At 58.2% G+C, this 18,826-nt stretch overlaps 2 protein-coding genes across 9 annotated transcripts in view; both read left to right on the top strand.

Moving 5' to 3' along the window:
* Positions 1 to 3,522, top strand: part of ELMO2 (engulfment and cell motility 2) — a 39,850-nt gene extending 36,328 nt beyond the window's left edge. For all 6 annotated transcript variants that reach the window (XM_058685833.1, XM_058685830.1, XM_058685831.1 and 3 more), the window contains 2 exons: positions 157 to 234; positions 2,048 to 3,522. In XM_058685833.1, the coding sequence (XP_058541816.1) occupies positions 157 to 234; positions 2,048 to 2,248 (279 nt within the window). In that variant the 3' untranslated portion in view covers positions 2,249 to 3,522. The remainder of the gene's footprint in view (positions 1 to 156; positions 235 to 2,047) is intronic.
* Positions 3,523 to 5,573: 2,051 nt separating this feature from the next.
* Positions 5,574 to 18,626, top strand: SLC35C2 (solute carrier family 35 member C2). 3 transcript variants are annotated; one of them, XM_058685835.1, is made up of 10 exons: positions 5,574 to 5,679; positions 10,460 to 10,832; positions 11,413 to 11,563; positions 12,376 to 12,439; positions 13,195 to 13,267; positions 13,756 to 13,924; positions 14,009 to 14,092; positions 16,252 to 16,427; positions 17,559 to 17,688; positions 18,052 to 18,626. In XM_058685835.1, the coding sequence occupies exons 2-10, from the start codon at positions 10,713 to 10,715 to the stop codon at positions 18,183 to 18,185; spliced, it is 1,101 nt and encodes a 366-aa protein (XP_058541818.1). In that variant the 5' UTR covers positions 5,574 to 5,679; positions 10,460 to 10,712; the 3' UTR covers positions 18,186 to 18,626. The 3 variants fall into 3 exon arrangements, with proteins under 3 accessions (XP_058541818.1, XP_058541819.1, XP_058541820.1); XM_058685836.1 differs by lacking the exon at positions 5,574 to 5,679 and having other exon boundaries at positions 10,703 to 10,832; positions 11,484 to 11,563; XM_058685837.1 differs by lacking the exon at positions 5,574 to 5,679 and having other exon boundaries at positions 10,703 to 10,832; positions 11,484 to 11,563; positions 12,376 to 12,589.
* The last annotated feature ends 200 nt before the right edge of the window (positions 18,627 to 18,826 follow it).

The raw sequence follows: 18,826 nt of genomic DNA, 5'->3' as shown, positions 1-18,826 counted from the left end.
CCACACTTGGGCACGTGCCCTGGGGCCTGACGATACCACTTCTGGATCAGCACGTTCAGTGATGGGGCCAAGTGACTAGGACTTTGGCCACGATCTTGGCGTGCTCAGCCCAGGCCATCCCATTGCTCCACGTAACCGAAACCCTTTCTCCTTCAGGAGGTGTTGGAGTTGGCCTTCTCCATCCTGTATGACCCCGATGAGACCTTAAACTTCATCGCACCTAACAAGTATGAGGTAAGCAGTGTGGAGCCGCTTTGGACAGCCGAGCCCTCTCTGTCTTTTCAGTTGCAGGAGAGGAGTGGGCAGAACAGGGACATCCCCCTAAAGGCAGGGGACCCCAGCATGTCATGAAGGCTTTTTGGCACCGAGATCTGCCAGGCTGGGGTCCATCCATCTGTGCTGGGCTCCCCAGGTTGCTCTTTAGCGACAGTCGTGAGTTGTCATTAGAAAGACAGGGTCACCAGGGGCTAACTTAACCTGTCTGGACTAGGAAAGTTCTCCCCGTTTTCAATCTCTGCATGGCCACCTTCCCAAGCGAACCTGACAGATTCTTCCTCGTAAGGGCTGCTGGGCACATGCGGTAGCCCAGGGCCTGGGCTCTGAGGCCGGATGGACCCGGTCCTGCTGACGCGGGGCTCGCAGCTCTGCCCGCGGCCCCAGAAGATACTGCATGCGCAGTGAGTGACTGGGGTTGAGCCCTGCGTGTCTGCTGAGCTCCGGGGGCATCAGAGGGAACTGGAGGTGGGGCTTCTGGAAGAGGAGATGCTTAGGCAGGCCCTGAGCTGCCAGTGGAGTTCTGCTGGGAAGAAAGGAAGAAGTAGCAGGTGGGGAGACAAGTGAGCAAAGGCATGGAAAAAGACCTGACAAGTGGAGTTAGAGAGGGACGGGCCGAGAATTCTCTATTATTCCTGCTTATGCTGAGACCCTCAAGTTCAGTGTCTCTAGCCTTATTTTAACATTTGCTGACTGGGCTTTTTTTTTTTTTTTTAATTTACTTTTTTTGAAACAGAATTGAGATCCTACAGTGATTCCTTCTGTATCCTGCTTTTTTCGCCTAATATGTATTGCCCCCGCCATTGCTAATTTCATGGGTAGTTTCAGGTAGCTGACGCCCCAGTACTCAGGTCTCGTTTTGCTGTATCCATTCGTTGCGTTTGTAGAAATCATATTTCGGGGCACCTGGCTGGCTCAGTCAGAGGAGCATACGACTCTTGATCTTGGGGTCATGGGTTTGAGCCCCACATGGGGTGTAGAGATTACTTACATAAGTAAAACTTTTTTAATTTTTTTTTTTAATTTTTTTTAACGTTTATTTATTTTTGAGACAGAGAAAGACAGAGCATGAACAGGGGAGGGTCAGAGAGAGGGAGACACAGAATCTGAAACAGGCTCCAGGCTCTGAGCTGTCAGCACAGAGCCCGATGCGGGGCCCGAACTCACGGACCACGAGATCATGACCCGAGCCGAAGTCGGACGCTTAACCGACTGAGCCACCCAGGTGCCCCGAGTAAAACTTTTTTTTAAAAAATCATGTTTCAAGGGCACCAGAGTGGCTCAGTCGGTTAAGTGCCTGACTCTTGGTGTGGGCTCAGGTCATGAACTCCCAGGTTCATGAGTTTTAGCCCCACATCAGGCTCAGCACTGACAGTGCAGAGCCTGCTTGGGATTCTCTCTCTCTCTCTCTCTCTCTCTCCCTCCCTCCCTCCCTCTCTGCCCCTCCCACACTCTTTCTCTCTCTCAAAATAAATAAATAAATTTTAAAAACTTCTAAAACAATTCTATTTCAAAAAATAAAATAAAAACAAATCATATTTCAGATTATCTCAGGAAGCTTAAGCGTAAACCCCTCATAAAAGCCAAAAGGTGTCCTTGAGAAAGTGAACGATCGCCTCCCGATTTGTCTTTGCTATTATCCCGAATCGGTTTTGCCGACACACTAAGTCGTGCCAGAAGAGCCCATTATGAGTCCTCTCAGCAAAGGGACCTTGGCAGGACCTCCTGCTGACCAGGGGCCACCATGTGACGTTTTGCAACTTGCCCCCCACAGTACTGCATCTGGATCGATGGCCTCAGTGCCCTTCTGGGGAAGGACATGTCCAGTGAGCTGACCAAGAGTGACCTGGACACCTTGCTGAGCATGGAAATGAAGCTACGGCTCCTGGACCTGGAGAACATCCAGATTCCCGAAGCCCCACCACCAGTGCCCAAGGAGCCCAGCAGCTATGACTTTGTCTATCACTACGGCTGAGCCCGGAGCCAGACTCCGTGTACCCAGGAAGGGATTTTGGGCCCAGGAGAAACACCTACAGTCTGGTGCCTTGTCTTTTGCTTGTACAGAATCTGTAGTGACCGTGGTGGCCAGTAAACGCCAGCCATTCCTCAAACTCACCTCGGACCATCCAGAGCTTCCTCTGGGTCCCTGCCCACTCTAAGTCACGAGGGCGGGGGTGCTCTGCCCCCCTGTCACCATGGAGCCTGGGATCAGAGCGTGAGGCATGAACAGCAGACGCTCTTGCCTTCCCGGCCGGGGACTGCTTGCGCTGGAGTTAACAAGAGTCACTCACTCACCTTTTCTTCCTGAGCCTGCTCTCCAGTTGGCTGGATCCCCTTGTGGGCAAGAGCTGGCTCGGGAAAGGCTGCCCCGCAGAAGACAGAAGTTCTGGGCGTGTCGAGAGCCTCAGAGAGACTGCCTGTGGGTGACCCGTGCCTGTGTCTCAGATCCAAGTGGAGGCCTCGTCCTTTGCTTGGTAGATGCCTTGCCCTTGCTCTCGTCGCCTTCGTGAGGGCTCACTCCGGCCTCATTCAGTGCCAACGAGCTGCTGCTACTGAGGCTCGGCTCTAACATCTCTGGTCTCCGGAGCCACCAGATCTCTCTTGCCCACACAGCTGTCTGGGCAGAGGGAAGGTTCTCCCTACAAGCTCTCGGTGTCTCATCCTGGCAAGTCAAAGACGTGCGAGCTAAGTCCTGTCCTCTAGTCTCAAAGAACTCTGCAGGGAGAGCCCAGATGAGGCCTGGGCTGAGGCTGGTGAGGCCACTAGAGTCCACTCCCGCCACCCCCCCCCCCCGCCCCCCAATTTTCATTTTTTCCTTCCTCGGAGAGAGATCTCCCACCTAACCTGGATTGCGGCCCTCCACTTGGCTTTCCTTTGGCCTCCCCGACCTCAGGAAGTTTGGCCTTCCCTTCCCCCTGCTCCCAGTGTTGTGGTTCCTGCCATTGGCCGTGATTTCAGGGAGCTGGCTGAGGCCACAGCTGTGCCAATGGGGCTTCCCTGGTGCTGCGGCACCTATAAACCACGTGCCCAGCCTCTCCCCTTGGACACGTGAACACGGTGGCATTCACATTGGTAGCCTGGCATGATAGGTACTGCCCCATGAAGAGTGTACTATATATTTTCTTTACTATAGGCCATACTTATACAGACGTGTATATATATTTATATAAGATCTCCCTATCCTAGGATGCAATGTTGGAGGGAAAATAAAATTGGAGGCTCCCCCTAAAAAAAAAAACAAAACAAAAACCACTTCCCGTTGTGAGTCAAGAGAGTGACCTGAGAGCAGCCAGGAGCTTCCTGTCAGTAACCACGTTTTCAATAAATACTCTTTCATGTACAAACTGCGGTACCTATTAACAGCCGTGTCTCTGTACTTGCCGTCCGCCTAAGGGAGCTCTCACCTTCACAAGCCTTCATTTCATTGTGTCTGGGAGACTTGGAGAGCTCCAGCTGGAGCCCCCAGCCAGCTTCCAAGGGCCCCCCCCCCCACCTTTTCAACCACTCCACCCTCCCCGTGTGTGTGCATGCACGCGCACACACACGCACACACACACACATGCTTCCATAGTTAAGGATGCTCACAGATTGTTGCACCAGGACAAAGTGTTTTCTGCCCAGGCTTGCTGGGCACAGCAGGGAAAGGCATACTGTACACCCCCGTGAACATATCCTCCCTCTTCTCCCTGCCAGGGACACAGCCAGGGAACAGCTCAAATTCTTGTGACTTACAAAGAAGACACGTTCTTCACCCTGTGTGTTGCCGGTGCTTAGTGCCCAGCCCTCCAGCTGGTGTTGGAGGCTGTTGCTCCAAAACTCAGCCTTGGTAGCTGGGAGGCCTGAATGAGGGTGGTGATGAAAATAGATCCTCTCTCTCCCCTCGAGAAGGGGGCGAGGACGAGCTCTTTCAAAAGGCATAGAAAGTGCATGTGGTACAGGCCTTTAGAACTAACTACAGCCAAGACCTTGGGCAGTGATGGGTACTGTGGGTGCTTGGAACCAGTGCCTGCGTGATGCCAGCTGGCGGTGGCTGGGAGTGGCAGCGGTTTGCAGAACGCGCTGCTTACACCCAGGTCTTGAGCCTTCTTTTCAGAGGGGCCAGGGAAGTCACACACCAGGATCCACGTTTGCAGCCAGTGTTAAAAGAGAGCCGAGGAGGCACTGGGAAGGGAGGACAAAAAGTCCTAAACTGGGCCTCAGTCTGCAACCCTAGCCTGCCCTGACCTCCTAAGGGTTCTTGCCTCTGCCTCTTCTCATCCATCCTGCAAGACGAGTGAGATCTGAACTCCTTAGCTGGCGTTTTTGAGACCACTGCAACCTGCCCCTTAGCTACTTTTCCAACCATAGCTTTGGTTAACTCTCCTTATAAGCAACTGGGCTACAGCCAGGCTCCAGTCTTCCCCTCTCCTCCTATTTCCTGTGCCCAGGACATTCCCCACCTCTCCTACTCAACCTGTGGAAATTGAGGTAATTCTTCTTAGAAAGTTTCAGGCAGGGGAGATGCCTAGGTGGCTCAGTCGGTTGAGCTCTTGATTTCAGCTCGGGTCATGATCTCATGGTTTGTGGGTTCGAACTCCACCTCAGGAGGCACCTGACAGCACTGAGGCTGCTTGGGATTTCCCCTCTCTCTCTCAAAATAAACATAAAAAGAAAAAGTTTCAGGGGTGCCTGGGAGGCTCAATCCGTTAAGCATCTGACTGGATTTGGGCTAAAGTCATGATCTCGCAGTTCGTGGGTTGGAGCCCTGCATCCGGCCCGCACTGGCAGTGTGGAGCCTGCTTGGGATTCGTTCTCTGTCCCTCTCTCTGCCCCTCCGCAGCTTGCTCTCTAAGTAAACTTAAAAAAATTTTTTTTTAAGTTTCAGGCACACAGAATGTTTCATAAATGTTTACTATTTATCATCTCCCATGGATCTTCTAAGTCCTAAAATTTAATGCCCCTGAGTTATCACTCCCCAGCTGATGAGTTCTCAGAAGAAAAAGCCCATGAGAGATTTATCTTCGTGGTTCCATGGCTGCCTGGCACAGCACTGGGCTGGAATAAAGTAAATTAATCTGTTCAATAGACGTAAACAGGATGCTATTTTCTGGCTGCCCCCGGTGCGCATGGCTCCCCAGCAGGCACTGACTGGTCTCCAGAGCGAGGCCGATTGTTGGGCGGCGGAGACGCAAGCGACCACACCACGAAGGGCTGCTCGGAGCCGGGATCCAGGGCAAGCCGCGCCGGGCCGCGGCGGACAATGCTGGAGGCCCCACCCCCGGAGCCCCGCCCCGCCCCGCCGGCGGCCGGCGGCCGACGGTCGGTCCCGCCCCTCGGCGGCTTCTGGCGGAAGTTCACACCCTTCGCGGCGGCGCTCGGCCTCGCACTTCCGGCGGGAGGATCCGGACCGTAGCTCCCGAGACCGAGGTGAGTGGGCGCGCGGCGGGGCCCGCGCGCGCTCCCGAGGGCGGGGCCGGCCGGCCCGGGCCGGGGAGTGGGGTCTCGGCCGGGCTCTGCGCGGCGCGGCGCGCTCCGGCTCCTGTCCCTTCCGGGTCGCAGTGTCGGCGCCGTGGAGGGGGCGAGGCCTCCACGCGCCCTGCCCGGCCGCCCGCCGCGCGTTTCCCGGCGCTGCCTGCGCCCCGCGCGACGTCCCGGGGCCGGAGCCAGGCGGGAACTGCGCGGACGCGGCCCGGGCCGCCGAGAGGCCGCAGCCCGCGGCGGGGTGGGAGTGCGGGCGCGCAGTAAACACGTGGGCAAACAGGGCAACGTCGGGTGATGGGAGGTGCCGGGAGCCCGAGTCGCGGACCCTTGAGGAGGGTTCGGCCGAGCAAAGGTCTAGGGAGGAGGGAACGGCGAGTGCAAAGAACGACACGGGCGGGATGGGTTTGGCGAGCGGCCAGGGGGGCCAGCGTGGCGGCGGCCGCGGCACCGGGACAGACACCGGCAGAGGCCAGATGGTGGGAGGCCCTCCCCGCGGGCCCGCTCGGGGGTTGGGATTCGCCCTGCGAGGGCGTGGCGTGCTTTCTGTGTTTTAAGCCTTCGCCCCTGCTGCCCTGCCTCGTGGACTCGAGGCTGTCAGGAGGAGGAAATGAGGACACCAGTTAGGGGACTGCTGCAGCCGCTAGGTGAGAAATCAGCGTGGCTGCCGGCCCCCACCGAGGCGAAGGCAGCTGGGCCACAGGGATATGGGAGCAGGAACGGACAGGATAGGGTTTGAGGAGGGAGGGAAAGAGTGGGCAAGGATGAGCTCATCGTTGATTTGGGGGCTTGCGTGTAAGTAACCAGGTGTGTTTTGCTGGCATTCGCTAATGGTATAGGTTGGGGGCACCTTCAGTTTGAGGTATCTCGAGTGGAGCTGCCAAGTAGACTGTTAGATATACCAGCCTGGGAGCTGGCAAAAGAGGGTAGGGCAAATGAAAAGGATTTAGAAATCACTGGAATGTCCATCAGATGGGATGAGATGACCCAAGAATGAAGGGAAGAGAAGCCAGGGTCCAGTGCTCAGGCGGCCAACTTTTACAGGTTGGTTGATGAGAAGGAGCCAGCGAAGAAGGCAGGGAGTTGGGAAAAGGAGTCCAAGAAAGGAAGAAAAAGCAGGACAGTGTGGTGTGGCAGCCAAGAGAAGGTTTTCCGCGGAGGAGGAGGTGGTCAGTTGTGTAAGGTGCTGAGGGAAGCAGAGACTTGATCCTTGGAGGGGCAGCCAGGAGGAGGGTGTGGTGACTCGGAGCAGTGGGGACAGACTGGGAAGGAGTAGGGATGGCAGGACACGGGGCCCTGGGGGAGTTTGTTGTAAAGGAGCCAGGAGGGGGTGCAAGCCGCTGCTGCCACAAACCAGCATCCAGTTTTGGACTTGATGCTCTTGACTCCTCTCCCAAGAGGCAGATGAGTTTATCCTCTGTCGTGGATACACTGTTGTGGAAACTGAGGTCCAGCGTTCAGGTAATTCAGAGGCCACCAGGTAGTAAAGGAGCCAAGCCTGGATCCCAGGTCTTTCTCACTCCAAGCCCACACTTGGAAGCGCTAAACTGCACTGCCCAGGTTACAGCCACACAGAGTGAGGGGGACCAGGTGCTACGGTGCCCTCCCCTGAGGGGGCTGCTGCTCCCAGCCGGGCTGCCCCCTGGGGAAAAGTAAGGCCGACATAGAATTCCTTTCTTGGCAAATGTGATTTGAAAAAGAGCATTTGCCCCTTTCAGGCTGGTTTCCCTTATCCTAAAAGAAAGGCAGGGACCTTATCACTTACCTATCTCTGTCTCCAGGGCTGGGTATACAGTGGCGCTTGATAAATGCACATTGAGTAAGTGGCCACATGATTTCCAAGAGGCCTTCTGGCTGCAGTCTGATCTTGTGTTTGGGGTTAGGTGACTCATAACAAGAGAATGAGTGTTGTTAACTTGGAGACCACGCTCGCCGCGGGCTGGGGTAGTCATGGGGACTTTTTGGAGGTGGAGGACCTGGACTGGCTGAAGGTAGGGTAGGCCGTGAACAGGGCGGGGAGGTGGGGTGCACAGATCGCAGCGTTGGAATGGGAACTGCACCAAAAGCAAAAGATGCAAGAAGTTGACTCACGGAAATGGGTAGACTGCCCCGGCTTGGGAGCCATGGGTGGGAAACCCTGGGGAGCGAGTGCTGGAGGATATAACGCCGTGTGGTTGCCTGTGCGGTGTAAGCAGGCATGTTCTCGGCAGGGAGCGGTTTGCCCCCCCCCCGCCCCCCCGTGGCCTCTGGCCCCGTCTGGAGACATTTTTGGTTGTCACAGCTGAGGATGAGGGGCCGTGACGGGCACCTAGTAGATGGAGACCAGGAACGTTCCTAGACATCCCACGGGGCACAGAGAATGATCTGGCCCCACCTGTCCGTGAGAGGATGGCGGCCCGGAGGGCGGTGGTGGAGGACAGCAGATGTGACCAGATCGGGGATGTTTTTGAAGCCTGAGGTGACAGTACTTGCCGACTGCAGGGGGGCTGAAGGAGAGAGGAATCAGGCTGGGGACGAGATTTGTGGCCTGAGCCCCTAGGTGGACGGAGGTGTCACTGGCTGCGGTGGGAGGAGGGGCAGGTTTGGACGCCTGCTGGGAAACAGGAGTCCGTGCTGGGCAGGCTAGGGGTGGGTGCCGGACACTAGGCATCCAGGTGCGGACAGACAGTCGGCCACTGGCTATCCCTCTGGAGTTGACGACGAGGTCAGAGGGAGGGCTACACGCTGGGGAGATGTCAACTTATTGCTAATAAAAGGTAATCGGCAATAAAATGTGTTTCGATACGTAAGTTCCCGAGTCCAAGGATGCTAGAAGCCGCGAGGAAGCAGTCCATGCTTTCACCACCCCACAGAACCCCCGGGAACGCGGTAGCTCCTGTGCTCAGTGCCCCAGCCACGTTTGAGTGTGACAGCTCAAACACCACGTGTGCCATTGCTGTGGATGTCGTGGTTTCTCCAAACTGTTTATCAAAAGCAGTGCCGTCTCCTCGGTGTACGTGGCAAACGAATTTCAGTGCATTGTGGAACCACGGAAAGACTGCTCTGTGTCACATGTAAGACAGTTGGGGTCTGGGGACACCTGGCTGGCTCAGTCAGTACAGCGTGCAACCCTGGATCTTGGTGTCATGAGTTGGAGCCCCACATTGGGGGTAGAATTTACTTAAAAGCGCGTGTGCGCACACACACACAGAGTTGGGTTCTAGATTCAGGTAATTTTAAGTCTTCTACCCTACGAAGGATCCAGAGCGAGTCTTAGTTATGTGGACTGTCTTCCCCCCTGCTGCACCCCTCCCCCTCCCCCCCCCCTAAAAGCTAGGAGGGTTCTGGGGTGCCTGACTGGCTCAGTCAGTTAAGCATCTGATTCTTGGTTTCGGCTCAGGTCATGATCTCACGGTTCATGAGTTGGAGCCCCACATCAGACTCTGTGCTGACAGCGTGGATCCTGCTTGGGATTCTCTCTCTCTGCCCCTCCCCTGCTCACATGCCGTCTCTATCAGTATAAATAAATAAACTTGAAAAAAAAAAAAAGCTAGGAGAATTCCCCCAAAATACCACCGGCAGGTTCCAAAGCTCCCCTGGAGAGAACAGCAGCCCTGGGGGGTATCCTCTGGGCAAAGCCTTGTGCTGGCTCCCACCTCGCCTTGGGGGACAGGAAGTGATAACCCAGCTTCCCTGTCCAGAACTGAATGCAGTTCCTCCTTTCGGAAAGGGCTGGGGGTGGGGAAAGTAGATGTCTGAGCAGATGGTTCTAGGAAGGCTTTAAGAAGGTGGCAGCACTGGAGCAGGTTGGGAACCTCTCCAAGGAGGAGATGGGGATCGGAGGGACGCACAGATGAAGTAACGGGCAGGATAAGTCAGGACCTGGGTCCTCCTGGTGTCCGCAGAGCCCACACGCTCTGGACACTCACTAGCGTTGCCTGCATCGATAGGCTGGGAGCGGTGAGGTTTGGCAAGAGCCTCAGGCGGGCACGGCGACTATGGGAGTGCTTGTTAGAGGCTGGGGGCAGGGAGGTGTTGGTTTCCTGGTCCGTTTTTAACGCCTCAAAGACCAGATCAGCCCCCAGAGAGCCAAGTGCCCGGTGTCTTGCGCTGAGTCATCGAACCGTATGGACAACTCACGATGTGCCCAGTGGGTGTAAGACTATGGGGTCCCTGTCTTCACGGAGCTCACAGCCTCCCAGGGGACAGAGACGTCACTCAGATGACCACGCCCCACACAAGGGCACTGAAGGAAAAGTAGGGGGCCGTGAGAGCAGCCCCATCACAGGGTAGCCCCCGAGGAAGCGACGTTTGAGCTGAAGTTGACTAGGACCAGGTGAGACAGGAATGGAGAAGGGTGGCAGGTCCATTCCTTCAGGTGGTAGGAAAGAGCCTGTGTGTTTGGGGAGCTGAGGTGGCCGGTGGGATGGGGACAGAGTCCAGCAGGGACAGATCAGGCCGTCTTAGCGGACAGAAAGGCCTTTGGTCTTTATCATAAGAGCACTGGGAGCCACTGAAGGGCCGATGTCTGATCTGACATGATCAGATTTACGTTCTTAAAAGGTCACTTTGGTGGCAAATCACGGAGAACGGCTCGAGGCGACAGAGCTGACGTGATTGGAGCTCCCTTGAGCGCCTGTGCTGGGCTTGGGCCCCTTCCTGCTCCTGCTGAGTCCACTCTGGCCTGCCCCCTGTGGGCAGGGGTGGGGTGGACCAGTCAGACAGCCCTCTTTCCTTTCCATTCCTCTAGCCTCCGCCCTGGGGACGTGTGAGCCCTGCGTGCACTTAATCATGGAGAGGGTTGGCCTGGGCCACCAGCCCCTTAGGTGAGGACTCTGCCTGGGGCTCCGTGGACGATTCTGAATCATGGAGGCAAAGAGGACTCCTCCGGCCAGGAGACCTTCCTGTTGAAAGTTGTGGCCCAGCTTGGCCGGCCCTTCCTGCCGGCTGTCTTCGGGAGAGGCTCCCACCGACCCAGAGCTAGGGGGTTGCGGCTTCCCCGGATGGGGAGGTGGGCCCTCGACGTGGCCTTTGTGTGGAAGGCGGTGTTGACTCTGGGGCTGGTCCTCCTCTATTACTGCTTCTCCATCGGCATCACCTTCTACAACAAATGGCTCACCAAGGTAATGGGGTCCTTGCTGGGCAGGGGGCTGGGTGGCAGGTGACTGTGGCCATGGCTACAGCGACCCCTAATATTTAGCAACAGGACGGCACAGGCTTCAGCCAGTCAGACTGGAAGCCAGTCACGCTGGTGATGGGACCGGGCCCTAGAGCCCCACCGTGCCAAGGCTTCCCCTCAAACGGGCGGAGGGAGGGGAATCCGGGAAAGCGGGAGGACTGAGGATGAGTGGGGGCACTGGGGAGGCTTAAGGCGGCAGCTGCTCACCGGCCAGTGGAGAAGCGGTTCAGGGTTTGCATGACCGGTGCAGCAGAGCCCGCCGCACAGGCCCTTCCTGGGGAGGGGCCGCAGCAGGAGGCCGAGGGCGGTGGGGACGGCGCCGTGCCCGCCACCTGCTCTCTGTGTGACTTCTGAAATTGGAACCACACGTCTCTTGTCTCCAGTGACTATAACGTGGGTGAAAGCCCCTGGGCTGCTGCAGACCCTCGGGAGCCACCCGGTTGGCGTCGCTGCCACCGGACGGGGGGACAGGCTGCGGGCAGGCTGTAACCCGTGCTGGGCGGTCTGTGCTTTGGGCTCCGTAGAGCTTCCACTTCCCCCTCTTCATGACGATGCTGCACCTGGCCGTGATCTTCCTGTTCTCTGCCCTGTCCAGGGCGCTGGTTCAGTGCTCCAGCCACAGGGCCCGCGTGGTGCTGAGCTGGACGGACTACCTCAGGAGAGTAGCTCCCACAGGTACAGGCCTGCCTGGGGCCGGGGCAGAGGAGGGCGCTTGGAAAGCCACAGGCCAAGAACACAAGGGCTTGGTGTCTCGGAGCTTAGGCCCTCCCGCTCCTCTCTTCCTGCCTCCCCCCTAGCCCGGCCCTGCTTCTTCCTCTTATGCACTCCCCAGCCCCCCGCCCCCCACATACACACAGTGCTCGCACTCTCGTGCACATGGAGGCAGCAATGGCCTTGTCGTTGTCTGGCCCTTCGATGTGTATGCTGAGCCGACACCTGCCCTGGAGACGGCAGTGAGCAGAGTCCCGTCCCTGTCCTGGCGGTAGTGGGACGATGAGGGGTGCCTGGGAGCCCAGAGGCACCGGCCCAGGCCCAGGGGGAGGCTTCCCAGAGCTTGGGCTACAGCGGCCGAGGCTTCAGTGCGTGTGCGGGTCTGAAAGGGAACTGAAAGCGTCTCCGGACGCCGAGACTCAGCGCTGGTGAGGGGAAGTGGGAGAAATGAGGGGGTGGCAGGGACAGACCCTGGAGGACCCAGGCCTCCAGGACAAGTGTGCCTCTATCCTGAGGGAGGAGACATTCACACATTCGCCGTATTTAGCCACTGGGAACTACCCAGTCCTAATGCTGGAGCGGAACCCCCTGCGTTTTGTGGCCAGGAGTTGACCCCTCAGCTGCTGTGAAAGGAAGGCCCGAGGGCCCCAGAGAAAGCCGGGGTGTTCGGGGCAAAGCAGGGAACACTCGGGGGCCTCTCGGAGGTGTCTGAACGGCCGGCGCTCGCGTGCCGGCCTGCCCTGGCTGCATGTCCGGGGGCGCCCCTGTCTCCACAGCACTGGCAACAGCGCTTGACGTGGGCTTGTCCAACTGGAGCTTCCTCTACATCACCGTCTCGCTGTGAGTACCGGCCACACCCCGCCACCTCCGTCCAGCCTTTCGCGCGCACCCTGCCGGCGGGCCAGCGCCGTACCCCTCTCTGGGACCGGCCCTTGATCTCCGCTCCTTCCTGACACCCAGCGGCTCTCTGGGAAGCTGACAGCCTCTGTGGTAAACTTAGCTCGCAGGGGTGCTGTGCCTGCCTGCCCGGCGACCCCGGGGGGAGCCAGGAACTCAGAGTGGTGACCTTATACAGGGGAGAGAGGGCACTGACCGGTGTGTGGTGCCTGTGGCTGCGCAGAAGGGCAGGTCCATCCTCTCTCATCTCTGACTCTGCACTTCAGGGAGCACAGCCTTTGCCTTCTTTTTCTCCTCCCTCCCTCCCTCCCTCCCTTCCTTCCTTCCTTCCTTCCTTCCTTCCTTCCTTCCTTCCTTCCTTCCTTATCCTGGTCTCCACGGAGGAGCAGGTATAATAGGACTCAGTGAGCTCAGCGTCCAACCCGCGGCCTTTTCTCTCTGGCGGTAGCAAGAGTCCTCTTAGGCCAAGATTTCTTCTGATTAAAGGTCACGTCATCAGTCCAGATGACTCAGGCTGCCTTCCTGTGGTCTTCTGTACCCAGATTGCCCGGCTGCCCTGAGCAGAGCCGGCTGCCCTCCGGGAAATCAGAGCTCCCCCGGCCTCCCGCCTTTTCCAGCAGTGTCCGTGGGCTCCTCTCCTGGTGGCGGGTCTGAGCCCTGAGCCCTGGCGGTGCATCGTGGGTACTTTGTCCTTGCAGGTACACGATGACCAAGTCCTCCGCTGTCCTCTTCATCCTGATCTTCTCGCTGATCTTCAAGCTGGAGGAGCTGGTGAGGCCTCAGCTCCCCTGGTCCCTCCTACCCCACAGATGCTAAGAATAAAAGGGAGGACTGGGCAGTAGCTAATCACTGTATGTGACAGAGGAGACGAGCCCAGGTGGCAGTAACTCCTGTCACTGAGGAAGGACCTAGGACAGGCCACTGCTAATAATACTTAGCAACTGGCGTGGCAGGTGAAATGACCAAAAGAATGACCAAGGGAGAAAGGGTTCAAGGTCAGGGACCAGGCACAGCTGGCCCTTTGCTATAACCGAAGGAAAGCACTAAAGAAGTTTAGATCAAGGAAGGATGCAGGGTACATATCTACTGAACGTCAGCCGTGCCTACATTGATGGGAAGTTGCTGGCCGGGACCCCCGAGGTCGAGGGGGAGAAGGGTTTCCTGCCCCAGGGTCAGCCAACATGGCTACCGAGCCCAAGCTCCAGGTTTGAGGAACTCAAGAGCCCACAGTCAGTTGCCACTGCTCCTCATCCTCATAGCGCGCAGCGCTGGTCCTGGTGGTCCTCCTCATCGCCGGGGGCCTCTTCATGTTCACCTATAAGTCCACACAGTTCAACGTGGAGGGCTTCGCCTTGGTGCTGGGGGCCTCGTTCATCGGCGGCATCCGCTGGACCCTAACCCAGATGCTCCTGCAGAAGGCGGAGCTTGGTGAGAGAGGGGCCTGGGGGCACCGGGCAGGGTGGGGGCAGGCCAGGCCAGGCCTGGCAGCTCACCCGTGTCCCCATTCTGCAGGGCTCCAGAACCCCATTGACACCATGTTCCACCTGCAGCCACTCATGTTTCTGGGGCTCTTCCCTCTCTTTGCCATATTTGAAGGTAGGTTGGGTCGTCCATCTTGGCGGCCCCTCGGTACAGCAGATCCCCGGTCCCTGCTCTGAGCCCAGCCCTGTGGTAGCTGCAGAGTTTACAGACATCAAAGGTGTAGTCCGTCCCTTGGTAGTGCCTGGTTCAAGGGCCAGACAGACATTAAACCGGCTGGCTGGAATCCAGCATGATAAATGCTTACACAGAAAGTGTGTATGAAAGACAGCAGATGATGATGACAATGGATGCGGACAGGTGTGCCAGGGCTCTTCTGATCATTTTAAACATACTAACTCATACGCCCCAAAACCCCACATGGCTGTACTATCATTATGCCCATCGCGCAAGTTAAAGAAGCAAGTGGGGAGAAGATAACCTTGCCCAAGGTCCTGTGGTTCGTAAACAAGCCAGCATTTGGTTCCAGCAGCTGGCTTCCAAGTCCTTCGTGTTAACCATGATGTGTTCTGTCTCTTAGAAGGAACGGAAGGCCATGAATTATTTCAGGATGCTAGGGTGGAAAGCCAAGTCAGAAAGGCTTACCAGGCAACGTATTTTGGAGGCTGGATGGGACTTTGACAGGCCGATGGTGGCGGAACAGTAGGTTGGGACAGGGGGAGTGTGCCGGACTTTGTGCGGCCAGCCCTTGCACAGGAGTCTGGGCCGGTGAGCAGTCCCGCCCACCATTGCCTCCCAGAGAGGGGAGAGGCGAGGCGAGGCAGGGAGAATGGTCTAGGCTGGCAGTGCACTCCATGTCCTTCCTTCCTCCCATGTTTTGAGATTAGTCTTTGTCGCCTGTCTGTTTCTCCTTCCTCCCAGAGTCCTTTCTGTCCTCGGGGTCATTTCAGAGCATTCTGTCCCCATCCATTTCAGTTTCAAGCAGTGAAGCGTCTCAAACCTCTCTGAGAAAATTATTCTGCAGCCCCGTTGTCCAGGAAACTTCTGCAGCCTCGTTTTTCTCCTTTTTAATGTCTCTCCCCCCGCCCCCCATTCCTTGTGCCCCCCGCGCCCACAGCCGCCGCCTCCTGTCCTGGCTGTTTACACTGCTCCCCATCTCCACAGACCCTCATCCGAAAGCCCTGATAGTCGTCACTTAGCAAAGCTGCGTGGATTTAGCTCCTTTAATCTTTTCTGGTAAATTAATCCCCCAAGCGCCTTCATTACTTATGTTGCTCTTTCCCGAATTCCCTTCAATTTGCCGACGCCTTTGCGGTACTGCTGAGCCCAGCACCAGACAAGATGTCCTACATCGTGAGGCTGTTTGCCTGGGAAGGACCGTCACTCTGCATTTCTTTGGTGCTTCCCTCCAAAAATCTCCCAAGTGCCTGGCCAGCCTCCATCCCCGCCCCCCCGTGCCCCCCCCCCCCCGCCCCCAAGTGTCTCTGCTGTGCCTAGCTCGGGCGTTCTTGTGCAGACAGACCTGCAAAATCACTCTCTCAGAGGGGTGGTGTTGGAGGGCCGGGAATCCTCTGGAAGTCGAGCAAACTTTGGTGTGTGGGTGCCCATGCGGGTGTCTTTAGAATGCTTTTTCCTATATTTGCGTGTGTGTGTATACTTTCTGAGAACTGTTTGTCACATTCTACTTTCTGAGAAACGCTGGGCTTGTCGAAATGCTCTCATTTTATCACTGGGGAAACTGGTCCTGAAAGAGGACACATCTCAACCTAGTGCCACAGCTGGGTGATAGCAAGACCGGGATTAAAGCAGGGAAGGTTTGTGAGGATAAGACTTGTCCCTGTTGGTAGGTGGCCCAGGGCATTGACAGTCCTCACGGGATGGGCTGCCCGCCTGCTCTCTTAACCACAGCAGCAAGGGCCACATGAAGTCGCCCTCCTTCCCAAAGACAGGTACCTACCGTGGGAAGGGACAGGTGTTTCCAGCCGATGTTCTCTGAAGTGCCGTGCTCTCTACCCGAGCCCAGTGGCTCGGAAGCCCTCCACGTGGCTCCCTGTGAGACTCTCTGGGAACCATCACTGCTTCCCCGGCCCCCCAAGTGTCAGGCCATCTGCCACAGGGTTCTCTTCCCTGCCTGTCCTTGTCCTCCGGGCCTCGGCCAGTCTGCAGGTGCTCAGGGGGCGTGGCTGCAACAGTGCTGGGTCACCGGGCAGGGTGAGGCCACCCAGGCAGGCTCACCCAGGACGCGGCCTCCCGCTGTCTCCCCCCTCTGCTTTCAGGTCTCCATTTGTCCACGTCTGAGAAAATCTTCCGTTTCCAGGACACAGGGCTGCTCCTGCGGGTACTAGGGAGCCTCTTCCTTGGCGGGATTCTCGCCTTCGGTTTGGGCTTCTCCGAGTTCCTCCTGGTCTCCAGAACCTCCAGCCTCACTCTCTCCATTGCTGGCATTTTTAAGGTACAGACTTGGGGGTGGCCCTGGTCCTGTCTTAGAGTGCAGCCCCCAAGCTCAGTCGCAGCTTCGGTCCCAGCTCCCGTGCCCCACGGCCCTGCAGAGGAGACGGAAGTGCCTCGTTAGGGCGCCGTGTGCCGTGCTCCTGTCTGTAACTCCCATCGTGGCCACAGCTCTGGGGGTAAGGGCGGTCATCCCCGTTCCACAGATGGGCTGATCTACCCACAGATACCCAGCCAGTGTGTGGCCGAGCTGGGATTCGGACCACCAGGCCTGGGACACACTCTTATTTTACCGTGAATGCCGACTCTGGCTGCCTGGCCGTGGCCTGCAGTTGGCTTGAGAAGCCCCATCCAGACTCATGGGGAAAGAGTTCGGTGATTGACTGGTGATGCCTGCCGTGGTCAGAGTAAGGGGCAGTGCTAGGCATGAGTGCCCTGTGTTTGCCTGTCTTGCCTTTACTGCTGCCTGGCCACACGCATGCCTCTGCTCTCAGCTTCCCCCTCCCCTGCCGCCTCTCACCACACCCTGCTCAGGGCTGTGGGGCAGTGCAGTTTCACCTTGACTAAGCAGACACAGGTGCTGGACTAGTGTTGCCCAAACCCAGAACCGTAAGTCTCCCCAAGGGGCTTAGACGAGGCATGCGCTGTGGTTCTCAGAATGAGCCGTCCCACCAGCCCCATTTGCAGCCACTATGTATGACAGCCACCACGTGAAGAGCCCTGTGGCCAGCGTGTGTCCCGCGGAGCCCTGTGACACTGCCTTCTCCTGTGACGTTGTCAGGCTGTCCATCCGCAGGTGTGGCCGCCCTTTATTCCTGCGGACAGGGCTGTGGGCCAGGCGCTCTGCTCCCAGCCCCGAGTTTGGTTTCCCCCTTCGTAGCCCTGATGCAACAACTATGCAAACATCTGCTTTGTCCCATCTTAGCCGCGCGAGGGGAGGAAAGCCCTGCGGGCAGGCCTGGTCTTCTGGGCGCAGGGAAGCCCCTTTTCTGCCCAGCTGGCCAGCCCGCCCAGGCCCCGGGAGTTTGGGCAGGTCAGGCTCTCCCCTGTGGTGGTGGCCTTGCCGTCCACCTTCCTGGCAAAGGGGCCACCTCCTCCTCCTGATCACTTGCCCTTCCCGCCTGTCTGCTCTCAGGAAGTCTGCACTCTGCTGCTGGCAGCTCACCTGCTGGGGGACCAGATCAGCCTCCTGAACTGGCTGGGCTTCGCCCTCTGCCTCTCGGGCATATCCCTGCACGTTGCTCTCAAAGCCCTGCACTCCAGAGGTAAACCGGAGCCCCTTCCCGAGGCCTCTTTTCTGAAGGTGTTCTCGAGACTCAGTCCCTCTGCTCTCCCCTCGACCCGGCCCTGGGTCCCCAGCCACCCAACCAGGAAGAGGCAGGTGGCCCTCGGCATGCCCACAGGCGGTTCCAGCCCGGTGGCGGTCCGCATGGCTCAGCCACCTCCGCGTTGGCCGCCCCTCCGCCAGGGAGTAAGCCCGGCGATCCTGCCACCGTTGCTCCGAGAAGACGGGCGGTGTCCTGGGAGCGGGCGGGGGGGTAGGTGGGGGCCTAGGCGACTCAACACCCCCATCAGGGCACGCCGAGGAAAGCACGAGTGGTCTGCAGCTGGCTTCTTTCTGTCTCTAGGTGATGCGGGCCCTAAGCCCTCGAAGGGGCTGGGCTCCCACCCCGACCTGGAGCTGCTGCTCCGGAGTGGGCAGCCAGAGGAGGACGACAATGAGGAGGAAGAGGCGTACTTCGTGGCCCAGGGGCAGCAGTGACTAGCCGGGAGACCAGCTTGGAGGCAGGCCTCTCCCCGCCCTCACACCCCACAGCAGCTCGGGGACCCAGGGGGCCCTTCGTGGCAGCTGGGGAGCAGCAGGCCAGGCCTCTCCCAGGCCGGGCCTTGGGGAGCGCGCGACCGCCTGGCGGGGCTCGCTCGGGGAGCTGAGGAGACTGCGGGGTGCGCGTCGGGCCAGAGCAGGGCAGAGGCCTTGCTGGAGGCCCAGCGGGACAAGGGAATGGGCGGTCCTCGGCCGCTTGCCAGGCTCTGGCGGCCAAGGTGGTGCTTTCCGGGGCACAGCAGGTTTCTTGGGGGACTGGGTTTAGACTGCGGAGCACTTGGGAAGGGGAGAAGGAGAGGCTGGAGCCTCATCACCTGGACAGCGTCTTTTCTCAGAGAGCAGATCTATTTATAGTTTGGAAATAAAGGATTTACAGTCCGCCGGCCACTTCGTGTTGCCTGGAGGCATGGGGGCAGGAGGGGGTGGCGGGGGCCTCACTCTCGTTCCTGGCTGGGGCTTCTGCAGATGCCTGGGCAGACTCCAGGCTTCCCTGCATCTCTTGGGTTCCTCTGGGCCCCTGGGCCCTCTCTTGGGGCTCCAGCACACCTGCAGGCAGGAAAAAAACGTATAGAGTGGTG

Source organism: Neofelis nebulosa, chromosome 9 (genome assembly GCF_028018385.1).
Source record: "Neofelis nebulosa isolate mNeoNeb1 chromosome 9, mNeoNeb1.pri, whole genome shotgun sequence".
Classification (NCBI taxonomy): Eukaryota; Metazoa; Chordata; class Mammalia; order Carnivora; family Felidae; genus Neofelis; species Neofelis nebulosa.
The sequence above is the reverse complement of the archived record's forward strand: the minus strand, read 5'-3'. Positions and strand labels throughout refer to the sequence as shown.